We start from the raw sequence: 22,937 nt of genomic DNA, 5'->3' as shown, positions 1-22,937 counted from the left end.
GATGCCCATTTCATGTTTTGCTAAACCGCAGCATGAGTGGTTCCAACTTATCAGAGGACTTGGACACTTGTGGCCCAATCTCTGCTGTATTGCTGCCGGAAAAATGACACTTAGCACCTGGCTGCACCCAACTTTAAGCAAACAAGCTTTCATATTGTAGCGTATTGTGTGCGCTTCGCAGCCGGGTCATCGGTTTATAATCATCTTGTTTTTGACATCTCTATGATACACCTACCAATTAATGAGCGACTAAGGCACCCGTGCCCCCCTCGTGTGTTTTCTCAATGGGCACTGTGGAGTAGACCGAAATTAATCTTGGCGCATAATAATGCCATTCACTCTTTCATCATGGCTGCCATGAAAGGTCATTTCCCTTTTTAATTTTTCCCATTGTGCTGGAAAAGTCAGATGGGCATGTTATAATTTGAATAAAGAGGGGGAATCAGACAATCAGATAGGGACATTCGAAATGACATGACTTCCTGTTGGAAGCGATTAAAAGCAAATTTATTTAGTTTGTAGACTGTCTCCCCTTTAATCTCTTTGTAAATGTTCAGATAGTTGAGCATTCAAAAGTTCTTTGTTATTCTTTGGCTTAAGTTTAAGCAGCTGTGATTATGATCACCAACAGATAATTTTTAATCACTGCGCGTGTGCATCTGAATAGGACGTGTAATGGCCATTACATAAAAAGAGAGTGAAGCCTTTTAATGAGGTGGGCTAACTCGGAACATGCCCACCTGCTTTGGTGATTCTATTGAAGCACCTCCATACCATTTCCCTTTTGCTGAGTAACAACAAAAGCCTTTACAATCTACATCCTGTAATTGAACTTTTTTCTTTCTTTTTTTTTGTCCCTGCATTTCATCTCCACTTTAGTAACTCATGTCAAGTGCTGTCCACGATTGGCCCGTGTTCTCTGATTGTCTTTCTGTCTGGAACAGCAGAGAAGCGTACTGAATGACTCACTATTAATCTGATAGCTGGCTCTTCTCTGTTGTTCAGAGTGCTGGGTCTCTGATGTGGAACACCCAGCGAGTTCCCTTTCTCTCCCCTCATCTCTACAAGTATGTCCTTAAGCAAATCTGCACACTGATCTTCTGTCTCGTGTTCATTTCTCGTCACGGGTGTTTCGCAATCAGCCGCTGATTTGCCAGATAGCGTGTCATGCTATTCTATTCATTTTCATGGACTGCCTGTGATAGGAATCTGACTCCGTCTCTCTCGATTCTCTCCCGCTTGCTCTCCTCTAGGCTAATTGGGAATGGTGTGTGTTAGCTAGCTAACTCTGCTAATGAACTTGTTCTCATCCTTATCTAAATGCCTTCTCATGTAAACCACACCCCGCTTTGGAAAGTGAAGAAAATCCAGGGTTCGTTAAGAGTGCTGTAATTGTGTTCGCTGCAGTTTCAGCTCAAGTGTCTAGTCTGTGTGTGCATTTGTTAGGTTACGCTGTGGACCTCTAAATTTAAGAATTAAAGCTAATATGTAGCTGAAGAAGCAGCACATACTCAGATACGGCACTGTATTGTCCACTGCTAATAGGATGTGGTTTGCCTTCACAGTTTATTATGCTGCCCAAATGCAAATAAATACAGTGTGCACATGCAGTGTGACGTGTGTGCTAACAAGTTTTATTGTATTTTATTTCTGTAGTGATACAGTGGAAAGCATTTCCATTGATCACAATCTTTTTGCAGATTGAAGCATGATGAATGCCATCTTTTGAACTGATCGTGATTGATTTTAGCATCTACAGGTGGATATCCTCTGATTATAACACGTTGATTAGCGACAAAATTAGCAAGAGTTTCAGACTTGTGCATTTCCCCCCCCCAAATAACTGTATTGTTTGCCATAGTTTTGCCAATTCTAGCATTGTGCCAAATGATGCATAGCTTACTTTCCACTCGGAATAATTAGTGAAACTGCACAACAAGCTGTCAAGGTCTAAAAAAATCATCTCCACTGCATTATGACATGGAGTTTTAAAAGGCTAAGAAAGACTTAGCAGCTGCTTAGATTTTAACCTTTTTCTAAAAAAAAAAAGGCCCATAAACTGTCCCAGAGTGCAACATTATATCACTGGAATGCCTCAGAGAACTTTAGAAGCAGCATTAAACATGCTAGTGTTTTGAATTGAATTAAGCTGATCTACTGTAGCTGTCAGTTTGCAGCTAATGTCAACACCCAATTTCCCAAACTGATTAAACTGGATTTGAAGTAGATGTGACTTGCATACAGCGACATCAACATCTAAGATATCAGCCCTAAAACACACTTAAAATGAGCCACGCTGTAAAGAAGGAGATGCAGAAGGGGCAGATGAGTGTGACAGAGTGGTAACAGAAGTAATGTGATCACCTTGTCCACAAATCTCTTCTCTTGGCTTGTCCCTGACGGCCGGCATGGCCCAGCTTGCTCAGCTGCTGATGCCAGCTGGGCATCAGCCAGGGCGAGGCAGGGGTCAGCTGAAGGAGTGGCCATCTGAGAATCTACCTGACAGTGGGACACACACACACACACACACACACACACACACACACACACACACACACACACACACACACACACTTCACCCTGAAAAAAGATATCCATTTATATCCACCCCCTTCTTTTCCCCTTTCAAGACATCAAACATGCACATGCTGAAAACGCAGCCTCACTCAGATGTAAAAAGTCTCGAGTCTCATTTTTGACTCCAGCCAACCTAGAACGGTCTGTGGCCAATCCATCTTCTTCCAGTCGCCAAAGGAAAAAAAAGGAAAAAAAAAACAATAACCATTTCAGGTTTAATGCACATATGTCATGCTAGGAGAATTGGAGGACCAGATGGCCACGATACTGTGGCAGGTGCCTCAACAAATGTTTGCGATTGCCCGTGCTGCTATTTATATCGTGGTGAAACACAGACATGCAAATATTTGCAAAAGGACAGTGGGCCGTTTTTTGTTGGGAGACAAAGTGATCATGAAAATAAACAGATGGGATGAAACCTTTTGGGCATCAGTCACATGAACTTGGACATTCCCTTGGTTCATCTGAAGAAACTTAGTGGAAAAATTGACCAAAAAAAAAGATAAAATGAAGATGAAGCGGTGACAGTTATATCTAGACCAGGGGTGTCCAACATAAGGCCCAGGGGCCACAATCTGCCTGGCAAATACTCTGGCTCTGGATAAAGGGAAGGATAAATTTTGGACTTTTATATTTATACATTTTACAACTTGTCATGCTGATAAAGATCTCACCTAGAGCCATTCATACTGTAGTAATAAAATAATAGATAATCAGTTAAATGGCAGAAAAGTACTACAGGAATATCTGTTTTTTTTAAGAACGTGTCCACAATAAAATCAATAATAAATATGGGGCAATTTCTGTGGTTTACAAAAAAACTTTCCTCCAATTACAGGATGGTCTGGAATATAAGCACGTTTATTTCTTACAGTTTAAGCCCAAAGAGCCGTTCTTCATTTACTAGAACAGCATTTCTTTATCACATTGAAAAACAGAAACATGTTGAACTGAGGAAAGTGTAGTAATTACTCTTCTTTTTCTTATATTGACAAATTTAGGCATTAAGTCTTTACGCTAATAGAAAGGGGATTTTTTTACTTGCCGAGCCCACTTAAGGTCAAAGTGGGTCATATGTGGTGTGGACCACAATGTGAAATGTTTGAGATTACTGAGCTCGGTGACCAGATCTTGGCATTATAGCTGCAGAATCCTTTCACCATTCAGTCCCAGCTGAACTGAAAGTAAACCCAAACTATGTAGCACTTAAAAGTACAGATCGACTAAGAAAAACAACTTTTAAATTCTTACACAGCAACAGTCCGTTTGAGCACAGTTCAATCAGGTCGCTCTCAGTAAACAAGGCATTTTCTAAGTCGACACCCAAGTCCATTATAAAGTCAGGGTGTCGTCAAGGAGGGAGGGGCGAGCCGAAATGAGGGAGAGAGACAAACGGAGCACCCAGATGCAGATTAGGCTGCAGAAGATGAGGGTGTAAAAGGGATTTAATGGTAGGATGGATTAGAGAAATCCTTGTAACAATGTTAAATAATTATGGTTCCAGCCGAGATCAAAGCGCCATTGATTGAACCCCTCAAGCCTTCAGCACACAGAGTCTTGGAAAGCAAAGATTGGTAAACTAGTGCTCAGACCACTCCGGCTGCTCCAGTTAAATTGGATTGGAAATATTAGGATATAGATGAATCCTTCAGGAGGCTTTCGCAAAGCTTTTGTCACCGGAAATGTAGCTTGGGAACGGTATGAAAGGTTTGATAGTGTACTGTCTCGACAGAATCATAAGACGAGGGTGTCGCAGCTGTCTCCACTGATACCTAAGCGTTTTAAGTAGACTTATAGACACACTTGACTGTTATATCAGCAAACTGAAAACTTTCAGCGCAGGCTTTCATTCAAGGTTTTTATTTTTATTTTTTTTTTTAACTTTTTTTCCTCTCTCTCCCCCCGCTTCGTCTTGTAATCAAGAAATTTGGACGTGCATCATGGCAATTCTCCCGCAGAAAAGGAAGGTTTTATCTCGCTCCTCCAGGGGTTTATTCAAAGTCTTCTGACAAGTCTCACAAAACATGAATGACACTGAGATTGCTGATACTGATGATGAAAGTCCATCATCAGCTTCTCTGTGAGTTCAGGGCCCTGAGTGATGTAAAATTAAATTGCAATCAAAGTGCTGTGTGTAAACATTTGTCCGCTTCTTCTTCTTCTTCTTCTTTTTTTAACAAATACATTTATTTCTTAAGAGATTGTTGATGACGGCTTTGTACTCTATGCATCACCTGTGTAAGGAGAAAACAGCCCACTTCCCCCCCCAACCGCAACCGCCATCACCACCACGTACACACTCGCAAATGCACAATGTGTGATTATAGCGATGAAATATGCAACAAGAGATTAGACAAATCACTGTACTCCTGTGCTGCATCGACTCGATGCAAATTTAGTCACTGATCCGCTATACTAAGAGGCTTTATGGAGGAACTTCATGGCTGTTAGTTATATAATCTAAAATAGGACAAAAATGCAATCACTGTTCTTATCATGTGAGGGAGATGTCACTATATCCAGTTCTAGTTTTGTGTGGATACGTGGGAGAAGGCTTTAATAAGATCATTTACTTCCAAGCGTTTTGTCCACAAATCAGCTGCTTTTTGATTCCACTTCATGTGAAAAAGTCCAAATAACATAAATCGTCGCTAAATGTGACAGTCCTAAAGGGCAGGTTGGTGTTGCTGTTTCTACCCTCCACCCCAGGGGGGACTCGACACCCCTGGTGTCTTTCTTTAGCTCTCTGAAAGTTTGTTTGTTCTGTAATGCTTACCCTCCCGGGCACCATAGCATTGCAGGTTTTTCTTTTTCTTTTTTCTTTTTTGCAAGAGCTCTCATTGTAATTGGCTGAATATTTGATGTGTGTATTTAGCATTAGTATGGAGACGCTGGTGCAAGTTGTGCCAGGGGATGTAACACTGGGTAAACTCTGGGTTGCTCAAGTGAAACTCGTTCAAATTGTGGAATTCGTCGTTTTCATTTGGCCTCTTTTTTTAACTTTTATTCGAGTGACTTTGGAGTTATTTCTTCATGCGTGAATTTTGCTTTGTGAAGGGGAAAAAAAATCTGGTCCCCGGTGCGTCAGATAGTGTGCCATTTCATATGCGTGTGCAAACTTTTACTTTTGGTGTCCTCACAGATTTCTGCTTGGCCACAGGAGTTCAGTCAGTGCCATGCAAGCTGCATCCAACCCAGCCACCCCCAACCCCGCTCTACTCTCACTGTCCCTGCTCTAACACACGGACTCATGTGCAGCATTCACACTGATAGGTGTTGATATCACAGCAGTACCACCGACTGTGAAGACCTCCTATTGGTGATGAACAGCTGGGCCCAGTGTGGCCCACCGGTCACGCCAATTCCACCATCCTTGGTGTTTTTTTTTGGTTTTGTTTTGTTTTTTTGTCTGTTTAACGGCGGTGGTTGTGGTGGGGAGGGGTGGGGAGGGGCGCCGCTTGTCAAGTGAATTAAAATACCAAATAATAGTAATAATAATGATACTGAAAAGTTAATAAAAAATGGCATGTTCCTCCCTGATTGTGCGAGTGTTGTGGTATTCAATTATGCAATTTTCATTGGCATATTAATCATCTTTTCAACAAACAAGCCGCCGTTAATTAAAGCAAAGCATGGATAAAGACGTGTTGCCGGATCATCACTCCGTTTATCACCGCGCACAGACCCGCAGTTAAGTAAATTCAGGCTGTGAGATGAATTTCAATGGTCCCCCCTGTTTCCCTGTTTCTTCCTCTCTGTTTTTCCTCTGTGTGTGTAGTTAACCATTTATTTATGTGTTGGAGGCGGAGTTAGTGACGTTTCATGTCGTTGTGTTTGGGAAATTGATTTTTTTTTTTTAAGCCAATCAGTTAACCACTAGTTGTGAATGAGTTTAATTGTTTAATGCAAGTCTCCAGTTAATGTCTCTTTCTCTTCTGTTCAGATTTCAATGTAAAATTCTCTTTGATTACGTCTGCCACTGCTCAGATTAGTTAAAGCGACTCAAAGTGAATGAATTTTGATTTTTCTTTTTATACTGTGTCCACACTGGGCATATAGAGGAGTCCAGGGGAACTATGTGACATCTTGGCATACATAGGACAGCTCTGTCCATTCTTCTTGTCTCATTTTTCCTCTGGCTTTCTCCGCCGCCTCTGTGCCTTGCTCATTGGTGGGAGGGGATGGAGATTATTCAGGATCTAGTAAGATATGGGCTCCTCTCTAATCATAGCTCACTGCCTCCACTGTCATTCAGTCACTAAATAGAAGTGGGGAGAATGTCTTCGTGATGGGAGCAGCCAGACAGTCAAGCAAGCGCTTGAGTTCCGCCAGGAGAAGAAGAAAAAAAAAAAGAAGTCGAAGCATCTGTAGACATGTCGCTTGTCCCTGTCCCTCATTGTGGAGCAACTTTATCAGTGCCAGCCGCTCACCCACTTGCTAAACTGGAGGGCCAGTCGCCTCTTAACTTAAACATAAGATCTTTGTGGTTTGAAGCACTCGGCTGCTCTGCGCCCAATGTGGATCTGAAAGGCAAACACGACTCCTGTGTCGCCGTCGCCCATCACAAAATCGCACCACATGGAAAAGTTGTTTGTGCTGTGCTAGCTCGAATCTAAATGCACTCAAACAGACTGTTGCACTGGAGCAAGATCCACCCCCCCCTCCCACCCCCCACCCCTCAAAAGGGAAAAAAAAAGAGAGGTGATGGAGAGAGAAAGAGAGGGAGGGAGACAGAGAGGGAGAGAGATGGAGAAAGAGGAGGAGGAAGAGAGAGCGAGAGAGAGAGGGGGAGAGAAAAGTCAAAAACCTCCACATAACAATGCCGGAGAAAAATCAGAACATTTTCCACCGAAAGATGGGCCATTTCCAAATCCTTGTGCCCTATCAGACAAATTAAAGTAAATCAAGCATGAAATGAAGCAGAAGAGCCCGGAGATAAGGCTCCTTTAAGTCGTTTACAGATTAGGACAGAGAGAGAGAGAGAGAGAAGGAGAGAGAGAGAGAGGTGCATCTGGTCTCTGGCAGTGAAGGAGGCTAGTTTCTCATTTCACAATAGCAGCCTGTGTATAGGATTACTCTCCCCTGTCACCGACATGAGGAGCAGTGGGGGAATAGACGTCCACAAAATGTGTCTAAATATGTCCCCTCAGAAATATTTTTCCAAACCGAAGAGGAAGAAACAAAACAACAAACCTCTCAGTGTCGACCAGATGTGACACGTGATAAACGGGCATGTTGCACCGGCGCGTCGACCCGGGCGTATCGCTCTGATTTGTTTATTTCAGTCGCCCCTTCACCTTTTCTTTTGCTCAAGTGGCTTCATCGCTGCGCGGCTTAAAAATTCAAATGTATTCAGGATTGGCTGAGCTGCGTCACGTGACTGTACGGCTGTCAGCTCCTATGCGCATGTTAAGCACGCCTCGGATCAGGTCTTTGGGGAGGTGGGAAGAGAAGGATGTGGTGGTGGAGGTGGTGATGCGGGTGTTGGTGGGGGGGGGGAACGTTGAACAAATGATATTCACAAAATGTGATTTTGTTTTTAATATCGCTGTAAACTGGGTTGTTTAATATGTGCGTCGCACTTCTATTTTCTGTTTTACATCAGCAGATTAATTGCTGTTTTATTTTAGCATTCGCAAATAATCAAAACATAATTATGGAGCTAGTTGCTCATGGAGGAATGATATTTTACAGTGCTCACACAGACACAGGCAGACACACACTATAACACCTCATTCATGCATGCACACAAAATGCAAAGAGGAGCTACCCCTCCCCATACCCCTCTAACACACACATTCACACATTCACACATACACACATCTCCACTCTCACTCACACACACACACACGCTCCCCTTCTGCACACCCACACGAGGCAAGGGTGCGCTGCTCTTTGATGCCGCCCGTCGAGCTCTCGACGGATTTTGTTTCACTCCTTTCCGTGTAGCTTTTCTGGGAGTGATGAGAGGTGGGCTCGGCTCCAGCGCTCAGCCCGCTCCGAGAGAGACGAAACCCGGCCCCCGTCGCCGGGTAGCTGCTCTCCAAAGCCGCGACCTTGACCTTCCCGGCCCAAGTCTTAGGTTTAGCTCCTTTATCGCGCTATCTCCAGGCATTTAAAAATACTCCTGAAACTCAATGATTTAACCCGCTTTTACGCTGTTCACATCAAAACTGGATGAAAAAAAAAAAAGCTTAATCCATCTTATCTGTTGACTGTCAAACTGCTCCGGCTAAAACCTACTCACAAAAGACAACTAGGTCACCCAGGAAAAAGAAAAAACTGAATTCCCTGTTACTCAGGGGAAGTTGCAGGCTGGTAATTGACTTGGGAGGAGATTCAGGAGTACTTTAAAAATAGCATCCTTGTCAATTAACTGCAGAATATCAAGAAGGTAGCAATGTTTACTTGTTTTCCTTGCTAACAAAAAAAGTTGTTAAAGTACTTTTTTACACGGCCATATTTTTGAAAGCAATCTCCACCTATAGTTATGGAAAAGTATAACTCTTTATGACACGGTTTGTGACAAGACTGAACCAACAGAACAGCATCTTTCTTCTGCTCCTAAAATCTTGTTATCCTTCTGTCTCGAGTGCGTGCATTCCCTATTCACATACAATCACTTACTCATCCGTCCTGACACACTCAGGTAGAGTAATGTCCTTTTGATGGTTCTGAAATTTTAAAGAAAAGCATTTAAAATAATCAGATTCCAGCATGAGTGGTGTGTGTCCTCTAGATGTTGTCGGCGATACGGCGATATCTCTGCGCGAGGACAGTCATTCTTTAAGTTTTCCCGTCTCGCTTTACATGCTATCAATAGAAATTGCACTGCTTCTCTAAAGATGGATGTCTCAGAGATTGTTGTCAGCCAGCCTCCTGCTAACTTCGCCTGGCTTTTGATGAGACGGCGTGCTTGACAGCTGGTATATTTCAATTGTTCAATGACACCAAACACCAGTCTCTGTGTTGATAATGTACTAGAGGACTGAAACTTTTGTATGTGTGAGTGAGTGTGTGCACACATGCCGCTATACTTTTCTAAACGTTCCCTTTTTCTTTGTTGTTTTAATTGCTGCAGTTTAAAAACGATATCAAAAATCATGAGTATGAAAAGACCCTTAGTCTTGGATCCCCACATAAACACTATGTCCGGTATCCCTAGGATTACTTCCACAACTTGCAATAAAGTGGCTACCTCCGTGGCTGAAAGCTCAACACACATAATTTAAGTTCCAAACAGAGTGCATTTCCTCACTTGGCCACTAGAGGCCACCTCCAAAAGCAAACCAATGCCCCAGACTTTTTTCTTAACTTTTTTATATTAAGACTTAAAGATATTTCTCTCAGTAAAAGAGACAAAACTGTTTTCAGTACTAGGGGCCAACATAGGTGGATACAGCTGGTATCTGTTCTGAAAGCTTCACCTCAGTTATTTCGAGTCATCGAACTAGACCACTAGATACATTGTCATGCAATTTGAACACAAATGAATAGCTGCACTAACCCTGTCCAAGAGGCCCGTGCTTCAATTTTGCTGTGTGAAATTCTCACAAACAAAAGGCTATTTTGAGTGTGACTTACTAACTAGCAGGTATCTGTATCTGTGCGATACAGCTAGAAAGTCTACAGATGCCAATTGCTAACCAAGCTAAGTCTATGTCCACTTTTTACATACAGTCTATGGTTACAGGTTACCATGGAGCCTGGAAACAGGGAAAAAACTATTTGGGAAAACTGAACTAAACTAAATCCACCTTGAAGCAGCTGGCTAGGTTTTGCTCTGCTTTCCATCTTTATGACAAGCTATGCTAACTGGATGCTACCTATAGCCATAAACTTGAGGTAGACTGAATGCAGTTGGTACTCGTTTTACTTTTGGTACTACCACACCAAAGCTAGCGAATGAAAACAAGTTTAATTTTCATATGATGTTTCCTTCCTTCCTACACTACAAAGGTAATATTAAATAACAATATCCTTAAGTAGTTTATGGTTTCCAAAGTGCATGGATGTTTTAAGTGTATCCATGCTGGGTATACATAAAGCAGTAGCATGGTGCACTTGAAACACCCATCCACAATGCTACCTAAGCAATTCAGCTCAAATAAAAAAGCCTTTAAAAAACTTAAGTCAACAAAAAAATATATGATTTTAATTAATTGTATTTATTGAGCAACAGTAATTTGTAAAATGCTGAACAGGAATTGCATACGCACAAATATTTAATTGTATTTCAATTCATTATTTTCTTTCTATTGAGCAACTTTTTAAACTTATTCATTTAAAGAGCAATTGCAAACAGTAATAATAAAACTGGAGGCTACAACCACATAACAATAGCCTACTAAACCATTAAAAATAACAGTAGTTCATTCATCTACTGAATTAGGCTGTCATTCACAGTGGTGGCATACGTGGTTCTGGCTTCAATCAGCGATTTTTACATTCAACCACATGTATGACTTTTAACCAGCAATGTTAAACAATTCAACTAAACACTATTCAGTGCAACTAGATTCTACCACAGGTACAGTTGAGAAATTGCATCTCGTTTTTAGCCTGCTGGCCACACTGCACATTACTCTTAATTGTCCATTAACCTTGAATGACACCACAGCATGACATACGTTAGCCTTTAAAGCACAGAATGAAGATGACAATGATCCCACTTCAAGTTAAATAGTGAAAAAACCACATGAAAATGACATGGTGACATGAAATACTTACCTTACTTACATGGACGCTTGCCTACTTCAGATTTCCCACATTCAAACAGCATGCTCATGTGCAGGGCAAAAATTACTAATCTGACTTGTTGCACATGTACAATTATTTCAGGTTTTTTGACTGTCCCTCTTTTTCAGCTGTAACTCGGTCTACCCTAAAAGGCAAAAACAGTAAGAAAGCAGATAAGATGCTCTCTTTATTTTAAACAAAACCTCTCCCCAGCCTTAACAATGTGTGCTAGCTGCCTCACCTTAAACATAATTATTTGGCGCAGCCTAAATCTAAGTCAGGTTAGGTTTTAGAGCGGATATTGTAAAAAGCATAATGTGTGCAATCAGTCGTCTTATCAGGAGACGGAGTTGAAACACCCATAATTACATCTGTCTTTTTTAAAAAAACGGTACTTCATGGGCATTGTTGCATGTATCAACAACTAGAGGCTCGGAGACTTCCATCCGAACGACCTCCACAGCCACCCCCTAGCCCCCTGCTCAGCCTGTGTGGAGTGTCACAGCTAAAATGCCCTAATCCCTTTGGCTTGTTTAACTCTTTCCCCTCAAGCCATCCACTGCCTGAAAACAAGCCTGACCTGAAGGGGTGAATCCCCCCTACTAAGCCCTCTCTCCTTCACCCCCTCCACACTCCCACCCCCCCTCCCGCTGTGGCCAAACTCATGTGGTTGCCTGGAAACTTGCTCCCCAGCAAACGTTCTCCCCGCTGCTCAAGGCCAAGCGCGGCCACATGTAGGCAGGGTTAGGGCGGGTTTGGGGAGGGCGGAGGGGCGGGGTGAGGACAGAGGAAGACGAGGTGGTGGTGCTGCTGGTGGTGGGGGTCCGCAGTTGTGTTAACACAAGTGCCTTTTTCAAAGATAATAGTGTGGGCTCTGGGTTATAAATGATGCATTTTGCTCACTTGGACCTGATAATAGGGTTTGGGTAGGAGGGGGGAGAAAGTTCGTTGCTCTCTTATCAAAGCTCTGTGACATTTCTCCTTCAGCTGTAAAATTTCATATCACATATCTGCTTTAAAGATGTGGCACCTTTTGTTGAACTGATACACTGCGTTCCATTTCACCCCATATGCCGCTCTCATGGTATATTAATTTATAGCCCATTTGCTGGCTCTATAGCATGGCCTATCAGTGGAGATGACTTGGATTCAGTGGGACATCTGTGAATTGCCACGCACAGGTTATTGAACTTTGAACAGCAGACATTTGTTTGCCTTGATTCAGAGGCGCTGCTTGATATCAAGAAGGATCGCCTGTTGTGCGGCGCTCAAGCACAGTTTCCCCTCTTGTTTCGACTCTGTCGTTCCTTGTTTTTCCCGCAACATCTGCCTTTACTGTTAATATACTCGCACTAACTGGATAAAGGTGAAGTAGACCACAGACTGGAATGGCTATTTTAATGCTGCGGGTAATTTAAAGTTTGTTCTTTGAACTAGTTACAGAAGTTAAATTCACATGGAAAATACCTCGAGCGGATCCCGGTTCTTTAACAAATGTTAATATGCTTCAGCGAGATGATGATGATGTCATTTGTCATTTCTGACCATTAGCAGAGGCCCCACTCCAGGCCAGAAATTATATTAAGAAAATTCAGGTCTGAACGTCTTGTGCATTAATAGAAACATTTGTACTAAAATGCGAATCAGTCATTGAATTTTAAAGTATAGGGTGGACGAATATTTCAGTTGGAGCCTTGAATTACGGACAGATGACAAATTAAAGGAAAAAAACACTGGGTCACTAGCACAGCCGCAGTGATTCCTCAAGTCTTTTGAACTATCTGTAGCTCTTCTTAAGGGACGTTTAGTTATTTTAGTGTTTTCACAAAGAAAATCACAAACACTGTTGGTCCAGAATCCCCCTGTAAACCAGTCACCCATTTGACTGGTAACCTCTCCATCCTGCCCTGTAGATGTGCACATGACCATCATGGAAGTGTGTCCCCTCCAATCTAGGAAGAAATTCTTAAAAGTAATCATGAAAAACACACACTTGGATTGAATTTCAGATCCTCCTCCCTCCAAAGAGACAAGTGGGCCCAGATCACTCTAGGGAAATACTCGTGTAATTTGTAAGTCAAACCTGTTGTAATCTTGTAGAATTACACAAAAAAAAAGATTAATTTTAAACATGTAAAACTCACATAACAAATATCATATCAAATAAAATAAGCACTATGCAATCAAACATAGTAGGAGGAAGTATTTATAAGGTGATATGCAAGAATTACATAGCCTACCCAAGACTGCAGTGGACAAACTAGTGGAAATCAGTTCACCCTAAGCTTGTCACTATATCAGGTTATCATAGTCAGCAAATTTAAAGAAAATCAAAAATAATCATATCTCTATCTTTTTTTTGTCAAATTGATTAAAAACCAAATACAGATACACAGAAGGTATGAGACAATCCATAACTATACAAAACCACACAAAAAGAATAATTTACAAATTTATCACATGGGTATTATTGATACAATATCAATGTACGCAATCTTTCATATTCAGCGTAACACTTACTGCCAGTCCATGCTTATCCTCACACCCCTAGCGCAGCCCTATAAAACACAGCTTTCGTTTCGAATGTATTAACCTCTGTGAACGTCGTATAGCTGTAATAAAGATCTGTAACAAGCTAATGCAGAATGTAATGCAAATGTGAAATTGTCAGGTGGTGGAATAAGATCATTTTCCCCAACATAATGGAGAAATAAAAAAAAGGTGAATTGCATGTTAAGGGATTGTTGAAAAGAGTTTCATTAGATGTAATAACATTATTCAAAAGTAGAAAGTGGCAGTTCACCTCTGTCTGTCAATGGTCCACACCCATTTATTCTTCACATCATAGCAGGCTGGCATCCTGCCACTGAGAAACTCATTAGCATTCAGTCGTACACCGGAGATGGGAGAGAGGGAGACGAGGTTCCCCATTTCTTTGCACCAGAGCAGAAAAGAAAGACAGGACACACATGCACACATTAAAAAAACAAAAAAAACAAACAGATGCCAGTGTGGAGCATCTTGGGTGCTATCTGAGGAAGATCTCTCCACACAAAGGGACATTCATTGGTCTGCCAAGTATCTGTGGAGTGCAGGAACAGACCCTAGAGTCTAGCGACAGATGATGATCTTATCGAGGGTGGGGTGGTGGTTGGGTGGGGGTGGTGGTGGTTGTGGATAAAGGTTGTGGTGAGGTTTTGGTTGGGGATTCGGAGGGGGGGGGGCTCTCGAGCCACATCACGAGCTCGTGTTTTGCCAAGTGTGTGGCATTTGAGAATTGGATGATGAGGAAAACACTGAAGAGAGAGAACACAGACGCTGGGTTTGTTAAATCTCCTAATAGCCCATTATGAGCTTTCCTCTTAGTTCAGTCTGCCGCTCGCAGTTTGACGGGTTAAACAGTGTGACTTCTGTATTTGTTCTAAATTTATTTGTAATGAGTATAGGTAATAGAGTTGGGATTTGGGGGCTCGTAAGAAATTGAATTATCACTGTGACATAAAGAGTTTATGCAACCGTAATTACAAAAGTTGTCAGCAGCTAGTAGTTGATGACAGAACACATCTGTCAATATAACTTATTTATTTATTTATTTTAGTTTATTTTCTTTTTTTTTTGCCTTGCAACATTCACAAACCTGTAAATGCCCATAGAGACACAGACAGCCCATGAAGGGGACTCATTATTCATCCATGGGTGTTTTTGTGGAGATCTTCCACTAGTATCTGCAACAGATGTGACAAGCCATCTGTGAGCCAAGGTCCTCAGGCAACATTTGGTGTGAGATGCACACAACTGGCACCTAAACATGGTGGACCACAAACCGCACAAATTGAATTGTACCCTCTTTACCCCCCTCCTCTTTCTCACACCTAACGCTACCCGTTACCCCCTTTTTTCTTTTTACTCCAATCACCCCCCCATCCATCCACCCAGAGAAGAGAAAGAGAAGGAGAAAGGAATCAGAGTTGTTGGCTGGGGATGGCTTTAGCTGTGTGTCAAGCGGGGCTAAACAGGAACTTGCATCCAAGCGGTTAAAGGCCGTGGGTCTTATCTGAGGACAAACAGAATGCATCAAGCGGTGGCTGTTGCTCTCAGTGATGACGACCAGCTGTGCACCAATGTTTAATTATTTCTCTGTAATGAGCTTACCCACCTTCCACTGCAGCACCAGGAGGACAGCATGCAACAGCAGGAACAAGGGAGGAGAGGGGGGGGCAGAGGATACAGAGGGAGGGTGAGAATGAGATAATGTAGTCCAGATTATCTTGTTTTTATACGGTCAATTTCATAAGTATAAGTAAATGTCCAGGGCATCTGTTTCAATCTTATAACAGAGGTTTGGTCTGGGGAGTGATTTTTTTTTAATCAGAGGTGACGTTTAGCTTTTTAATGCCACAGCTGCGACTGTTCTTGATGAATATATGATCGCCAAGGCATGATTTTCTAGTGGGCAGTAACACGAGCGCGATGTTTCAGTCATGTTTATGCATGCAAAGCTTCACATAAGCACACATTTCCATAGAGCCCTAACGGTGGAGCACAATAGCCGGCCACTGATACATGGTTGATATTTACAGAGTAGAACAGGGCTGAATAGGTCATTATACCACATACACGTCGTAAAGTTCACTGATCATTTCAACCCATTCATCGTGAACCAAATGCCCCGAATACCTTTTAGCCTCATGTGTTAACAAACGGGTTATGAGACACAGTGTTAACAACACATGTAGAGTTCGGTTTGTATATTACTAACACGCATTATGATCACTCGTCCGGACACACTGGGGTATATTTACCAGGTTTGCTTCATGCTGATGGCCTGAAGCTGACCTGAATTTGCACTTCCCAAAGGTCACCTCAGGCTTATTTAAAGAAGTTCTGAAACATGACTCACGCCTGATAAGAACATTATTTGAACTTCTCGTGTCCATGGAGACTATAAAGCGAGACCAAATGTTGCTACAGATGTTTGAATCCAGCAGCACTTCTCAGAATTGTCAAGGCAACTAGTTAAGAGCTGCATACTTTCTCTTTGCAACACACACTCAGAGAAACATCCTTCTCTGTAAACTATGTCACAGCCTGCCATGAGTTTTATCATAACTGTTTGATTAATCACCACGTCAAAAAGAGTACACTGAATCTAAGAGATAAGATAGCTGGGTGGTTGGGGGGATGAGTGCTGGTAGTACTAACAGTGCTATCCGTTTCCACTGTTAATTAACTGAAGATCTGCACAGCACTAACAAGGGTCCTGCCTTCCCGGAACAACAGGAATAGGGCTGCCACTCGCTGCTCTCACCAGCCAGTAAGCCTGCACTGTCTCACAGAGATTATCTCTACACAAGACACCTTTCAAGTAGGGTTAGCACACCATGTGTCTGAGGAACACCATCAGATGGATGCTCGCTTGATTTGCTTATCCACCTTGAAGCTGCTTGGATTTTAACCTCCACTTTTTTTTTCTTTTTTTTTGAGGGAGTAAAAGGATTGCACATGTAGGTTTAAGCCAAAATAAGAATGAATGAACATAGCTGTGACTTGATGTAGAACTTGTGCGCCATATAGAGCATTATGGCTGACTGCTTTGGCGTCTGGTGTGTTTTTTCAGGAGAGCTGGACGCATTCCTTAAAGATGGTGAGCGTCGTATCCACAGCCGGCAGCAGCTCCCTTTGGGGACAACATGGGGACCCTTTGAGGGGAAGATTGAAATGAGCACTGACAACTCTACACTGGTAAGTTCTCGTTTGACCAACTACTGTAAAACGTTAAACATTTAGCTATAAAGCATCCTTAAAATATGAGCAGAACTCACTAAAATGATAGTACAGTCTATATTATAAAATAAAAGTATGATTTAAGAAGTGAAATGAAGATAAAGTGTCAAATAAATTTTAATTAAATGGGATCAGGCTCACTGTTCCAGAGTCCTAGAAGAAAACAGTGAGTCAGCTCTGCTGTCTATTCAAAATGTCAGTGTCTCAACACTTCAGGGATCTTTGTGTGCTTTTGTTTAGAAGGGAAAGGGAACATTTCAATAATCAAAAAGTGATGCAACGAAGGCATTCTGGTACCTACGGTGAAATATAAACAAAACAGTCGTTGAAAGCGATAAAAACAAGACTGAGCTTCAGTACCACATTAAAGCTGTGCCAGTTGTCATCTGACAATCAAGATTTTTAGCTACCTACTAGATTTTGCTGTACATTAGATTGAAGAGAGCATTTATTTAGTCAGGACGCAAAGTCAAGCTTAGCTGAAGTGGAGGCAGATTAGGTGATCTGCAAGCCGCTTTGCAACCACAGACAGTATAAAAGCTGGATGTAGCCGCCCATTGGTTTCTCTGTTTTTGAAGCTTTGATTTATGATTGACATGTCATTAGCCAACGAGTGAGCAGTGGCTTTTTCTCCTTTTTGGAACATGGTTTATCCAAGATTAGCAGAATAGATGTAATTTTACCAAGAATGAGTGACTACAACCAACTATTTTCACTATAGTCATGCTGACTTAAATATTAATTGTATTTCATATCCAGATTTGGCTAAACAAAACTGTATGATATAGTTTATAGGCTTACTGAGCCATTTAAAATGATGCATACTTTACAATGCATTATTGTTATTTTTGTAAAAATCCATTGAGGGCTCTATAGTGAACTAAAGCGACTAACCCTTAACCCAAATGCTACTTGTTTGCAGTAAAAGCCTGTTTTCTTATTGTTGAGTCATGTCATGATTAAACTTAGGTCACTAAATTTAGTCAAACTTTGCCCTTAGCAGCCATGGGGACTTGATCACTAGAAAGTTTTACAGCTAAGCCCGTATTAATGGCATCTCCCCTGACATTCGAACCTACCGAGGTGACTCTTTTGGGATCCAACTGGCCCCCAACATAAGCCTTTGAAGTGCATCTGTTTTACCCCTTTAATCTGCATATTTTATGACAAAACATTTTAATTGGTGGATTTGGAGCTCAGTCCAGGCTTCAGTTGAGTGAAGTCACAGCCCATTATGTTTGATGTTACTCTGCGCACAGCAGCTTTATATCTCTTGTTTCGGAGATCCCAGCAGAGACTCGTGTTGACCTGCTGCTCTGGTGGAGGGACAAGCCCTTCGTGGGTTTGATATTCCATTCTGCATTTGGATTAATTAAGAAATTCCTATTAAAGTCAAAACCAGCCTTACATTCATCTTGTTTAAAAGGAGAAAAAAAACACAAGAATAAGTCCAGGAGGATTTCAGACTCAGAGGCCATGCCATCCATTCTCCCAGATTCCTTAAACGCATAACTTTATTAAATCATTTTCGGAACACTTTTGACTGCTTTCTAAGCTCCCCTCATGGTTTTGAAGTCATCAGTGGCTTTAAATAACTCAGGCCGTATTATAGCCATGAAATATGGCTTCTCTCAGGGTAAAGCCAGTTATCCTTGGGCGGAAAAGTGATTTGACAGAGTAACACCTCAAGTTGCCTTCCAAAGTAACACACTCCATATATTTCTCGATGAGCTGCTGCATGAATTTCACTGAAAGGCATCCAAAATCAACCTTCAACTGTCCCTCAAATGACCCGCCTCCAGACTCATCGAGTGACGTCATATAAAGCATCTTCTTGAATTGTTTGTTAGTTGAGCTTTTCCAGCAGATAAAAACTTTACACATTCATCAGACTCGCTGCTGAGCAAGATGCATAAACTGATTGTTGCTCTTGGCTAGAATGAGAAGTTCTTAACGAACTACCCTCTGAGGAATTCATCACTGCTGTACAGACGCTCCTTAGGTTGTTGGGGTTTTTTTCAACCGAGCAGGTGCTGGTCATCACCTGTAATAGGCTGTGGAGGGGTTACAGAATATGCCAAACCTCTATCGCAATTAAAAGCAGAGGAAGAAGCTCTTGCGTGTTGCCTTTAAGGATCTCATGTGTGTCTATTCTCATGGGAGCCCTTTCAATGCTTTTGCTACTTGCCCTCCTCCTCTGCTAAGTTTCATCTCTCAAATGGGGTACTGGCTGTTAGCAGCTTCTCACTATCTCTCATTAAAGGCTAGGTCAACCCAGCTGGCATGTTTTGTTTTACCAAGCCTCCTTTTAGGGTTCAGTGTAACTTTTTACTTTAGATTTTCCTTTTTTTCTCTTTTTTCTTGGTGCAGAATGAGCCAGAAACTTAAAAATTGTAGTATTTTGCACTTCACAAGGGATTGGTCTCATTTACAGTACCCTAAGTTTATTTCTTTACTTTCAATTCAAGCTTCTACTTATCGAGCCGCTGCATTGTTAAACGAGCAGCCTTTGGAAACGTCCCCGCACGCAGGGCTGCATTTATCTCAGTTATTTCAGTAGGAGGTACGAGAGCTGTGCAAATCTTAAAACATCTAGACAGGATCAAATCTCTGATGCCTCACCAGCGAGAAAAGTTGAAATAACAAATGTAAGTGTGAGGGGAGGGAGAAGAGAAAGGGGTTAAAAGAGGCCGGCTAGTTTTGATGCATGTCAGGGTGGCCAGTGCTGCAAAGCAGGGTCAGAAGGGGGTAGAATGCGTTTGAGGTAGAAATAAAGCCTTATTGCTTCGTGGATCTCTACCGCAGCTAGAAGCCACACTCAGTCATTCTCATGAAGTGTGACCTCCATACACTATTAAATCTCCTTTTACTCTCTTAGATTTTTCTGAAACCATAGAGGTGAATGAATTACCCGAAGGCAGTCAGGTATGTGGCAGCAGTGACACCTCTCTGATGCTTGAAACACATGACCCGCTAGTGAGATATTGATAGAGCTGCTCTAAAATCAAACATATTTTATTCCATCGTCCACACGCGTCACTTAAGGTATGACTTTTTAGAGGTCAAGCTATTTTTGTTGAGCCGCAGCGTACGGTGGGCTCGTAGGTCCGTTTCTCAATCCTTGGCACGACGCCCAGAGCGGGACTAAAGTGCAATGACTCCTTAAAGTGGCTTACAGTAAATAATGAAAATACAGTGAATATAAGATGTGTTTGCATTAATCTGGACAGAACGATGAGCACTTTGGGCACATGAAGAGCCATTTAAGTGGGGCGTGGGGGGGGGTGTAATGGTCCCTCGTGGACGCACATGGGAACTGGCGCTGGAGCTGGCCGAGCTGCCTGTGCCTATGGCGTGGGAGTCTATGTGCGTTTGGCGGCTCGTGCACGACAGGCCTCAATAGCTGAGCAGAGTGATGGATGATGCTGAGGAAGAACAGCGAGTGGAGCGTTTCATGCAGTTGTCCAGGCACGCCAGGAAAGAGAGGTAGAAAGAAAGAATGAAAGGGGGAGCGAGAGAGAGAGAAAGAGAGCGAGTCAGAGGGAGAAATAGCAGGAAAAAACAGAAGGGAAAAAGCGTGACAGGAAATCTGGGCATCTGCAGGACAGAGATAGGGTCACATCTCGACCGTTTATCAAAGAGGAAAGCAGATTTCACAGCTGATGGGTCGGCCGTGGCAGGTTTGTAGACCCCAGGGGCTCAGCTTGGCATGAGGGACTGGAGTTGTAGTTATTGCTGTTGCAGACCTGTTAACACAATCACACTGCACTGTGTTAAACACTGTTAAATGTTTTCTTGTATCACTCTTAGATCACTTGCAGGCTGTATAAAGTTGAACCCAAATATAGAACCAGTTATTATTTTATTTGATATTTTTAAAAAATATCATATGGTTTTATTATAATGGTTCAACCGCACTGCAAGACAGATGATAGTCTGGCCTGTAAACTAAGCATCAGACAGGACACTGCAAAGTAGAGGTGGACGGATTGATCCAAATATCGATAGCACCGATACCAATGTTGGTACTGATATTGGATCGATGCGCGATACGATCAATACTTTGTGTCTTTCCACTAAGTTCAGTATGCAGCTCACTGAATTGTGTTGAATGCTATTTGGGATAAAAATATATAAAGATATACCTCAAAAATCAGGTATGAAGCACGCCTGAATTGCATCTATTTCATTTCTATTTCAGAATGCATGAAGAGCTGAAAGGTGTGTGTTGTTGTGCTAAGTGAACATTGTGGAAATTGACAGTGATTGAGTGGTGATTGAAATGTGTTCAATATTTGCAAATTGATGATGATTCGTCTTGTAAATCATGACACGCTGCTCTCCTCTACAAGCTGTCTTTTAGGTTAAAAGTATCCGTATTGGTATTGGTCTCGGAAATACTGGCCCTGTATTTGCTTGGTATCAGATCGATACCAAAATTTGCACCATTGCAAGTGAAGGCAGAAGCGGAAGGGGTCAAACTGAGTAATGGACAAAAAGTAAAACAGGAGAAATAATAAAAAAAGAATAAAGCACCCGAGAGTTGGCTCAGAGCTCCTGTTGTTAGCTGCTTTGCCCGCTCTGTTCCTCTTCCTCCTCCTCTCCTCCTCTCTCCTCTCTCTCTGACTGATGAAGCTGCCAGAGCGCCGTCTCATCCCTCACTTCTCTCACTGATCAATCAGACCATTAGACTCCAATTACAGCCGCAGCCCTGGTGCAGGTGAGCGACGAGCACATTCAGCCGCCTGCCGACAACGCCTCCACCCGGCTTTCTCACACTCTCCAAATTAACGCAAATTAATAGTGACACTCAGACATAAATGTCTGCAATCGGGGGGCTAAATTAACAGTCTGGGTCGAAGCTATTGAGTAGCAGGTGTCTTTAAAAGCGGTAATTACCTATGCTGGACAGAACCGGGAGGAGAAGGTGGCCAACGGTTTGCCTGGAGTAAGAGGCCTGGCCCCGGTGAGCCTGGCTTCCATTGTAGGTGTTAATAATTGATTGGGAGGCAGGCTATTAATGAGCAGCAGATTTAGAGCTCTGTTGTAAATGTGTGTTGATGAGGGTGTTGCCGCCTCTTGTACAATGCCATACCAATGCTAATTACTGGGGCTTAGTCAAGGTGCAACTGTAATGAGTCTGGATTCAATAGAGTTCTGCTCTTTATGTGTTTTGAGGGCCTTTTAGTACAAATTACACAGTAATTAAAATGCATAAGACTTGCCTAATTAAAGTTTAAGATCTGTCGGGGAGTTGTGTTTTTTTTTCCTTTTAATCTTGCTTTCTATCTTAATATTGTCGTATGCTGTGAGCTTAGGTTTGTGATACAAACATATCTGCTACTGTAATCTCTGTTTCATACAAGGTCCTTAATACAAAGAGAACGATTTCAAAGACTGCAGGCAACAAGGACATTATAAAAGTCAATAAGCGCTACAGGCTAATTAAGCACAACAAGAATAATGTTATAATGTTACCCTTGAAACATACATCATTGGAATCATTCTGATACAGTGTTTCGTATGTATATCTACAATATCTGAGCCTCGGTGGAATTGTTCTTTTTAACCTCTAGATTAAAAGCACCTCAAGGAAACAGCTAGCATTGGAGAACTATTAAGTGCGAGCAAGACAACTTGTATTACTCTTTCTTTTGCCTTATTCTGTCATATAGAGCTGTTAGAGGCACAAAATGAAGTCTTAATTAATTCTTTTATGTCCGCTGGTGTCAGGTCTCACACTGAATCCGGGTCAAAAATCATATTTTAGTTTTAAAAAGATTGTATGAGAACATAGCGTTTAATGCCTGTGCGCTTACACATGGCGCCATGTTTGA

At 42.1% G+C, this 22,937-nt stretch overlaps 1 protein-coding gene across 2 annotated transcripts in view; it reads left to right on the top strand.

Annotated features, from left to right (window-relative positions):
- zfpm2a (zinc finger protein, FOG family member 2a) overlaps positions 1 to 22,937 on the top strand; it is a 119,880-nt gene that overhangs the window by 39,486 nt on the left and 57,457 nt on the right. For both annotated transcript variants that reach the window (XM_005741266.1, XM_005741265.1), the window contains exon 4: positions 16,934 to 17,058. In XM_005741266.1, the coding sequence (XP_005741323.1) occupies positions 16,934 to 17,058 (125 nt within the window). The remainder of the gene's footprint in view (positions 1 to 16,933; positions 17,059 to 22,937) is intronic.

This window comes from Pundamilia nyererei, unplaced genomic scaffold (assembly GCF_000239375.1).
Source record: "Pundamilia nyererei isolate P.nyererei 1_Seehausen unplaced genomic scaffold, PunNye1.0 scaffold00109, whole genome shotgun sequence".
Lineage (NCBI taxonomy): Eukaryota > Metazoa > Chordata > Actinopteri > Cichliformes > Cichlidae > Pundamilia > Pundamilia nyererei.
The sequence above is the reverse complement of the archived record's forward strand: the minus strand, read 5'-3'. Positions and strand labels throughout refer to the sequence as shown.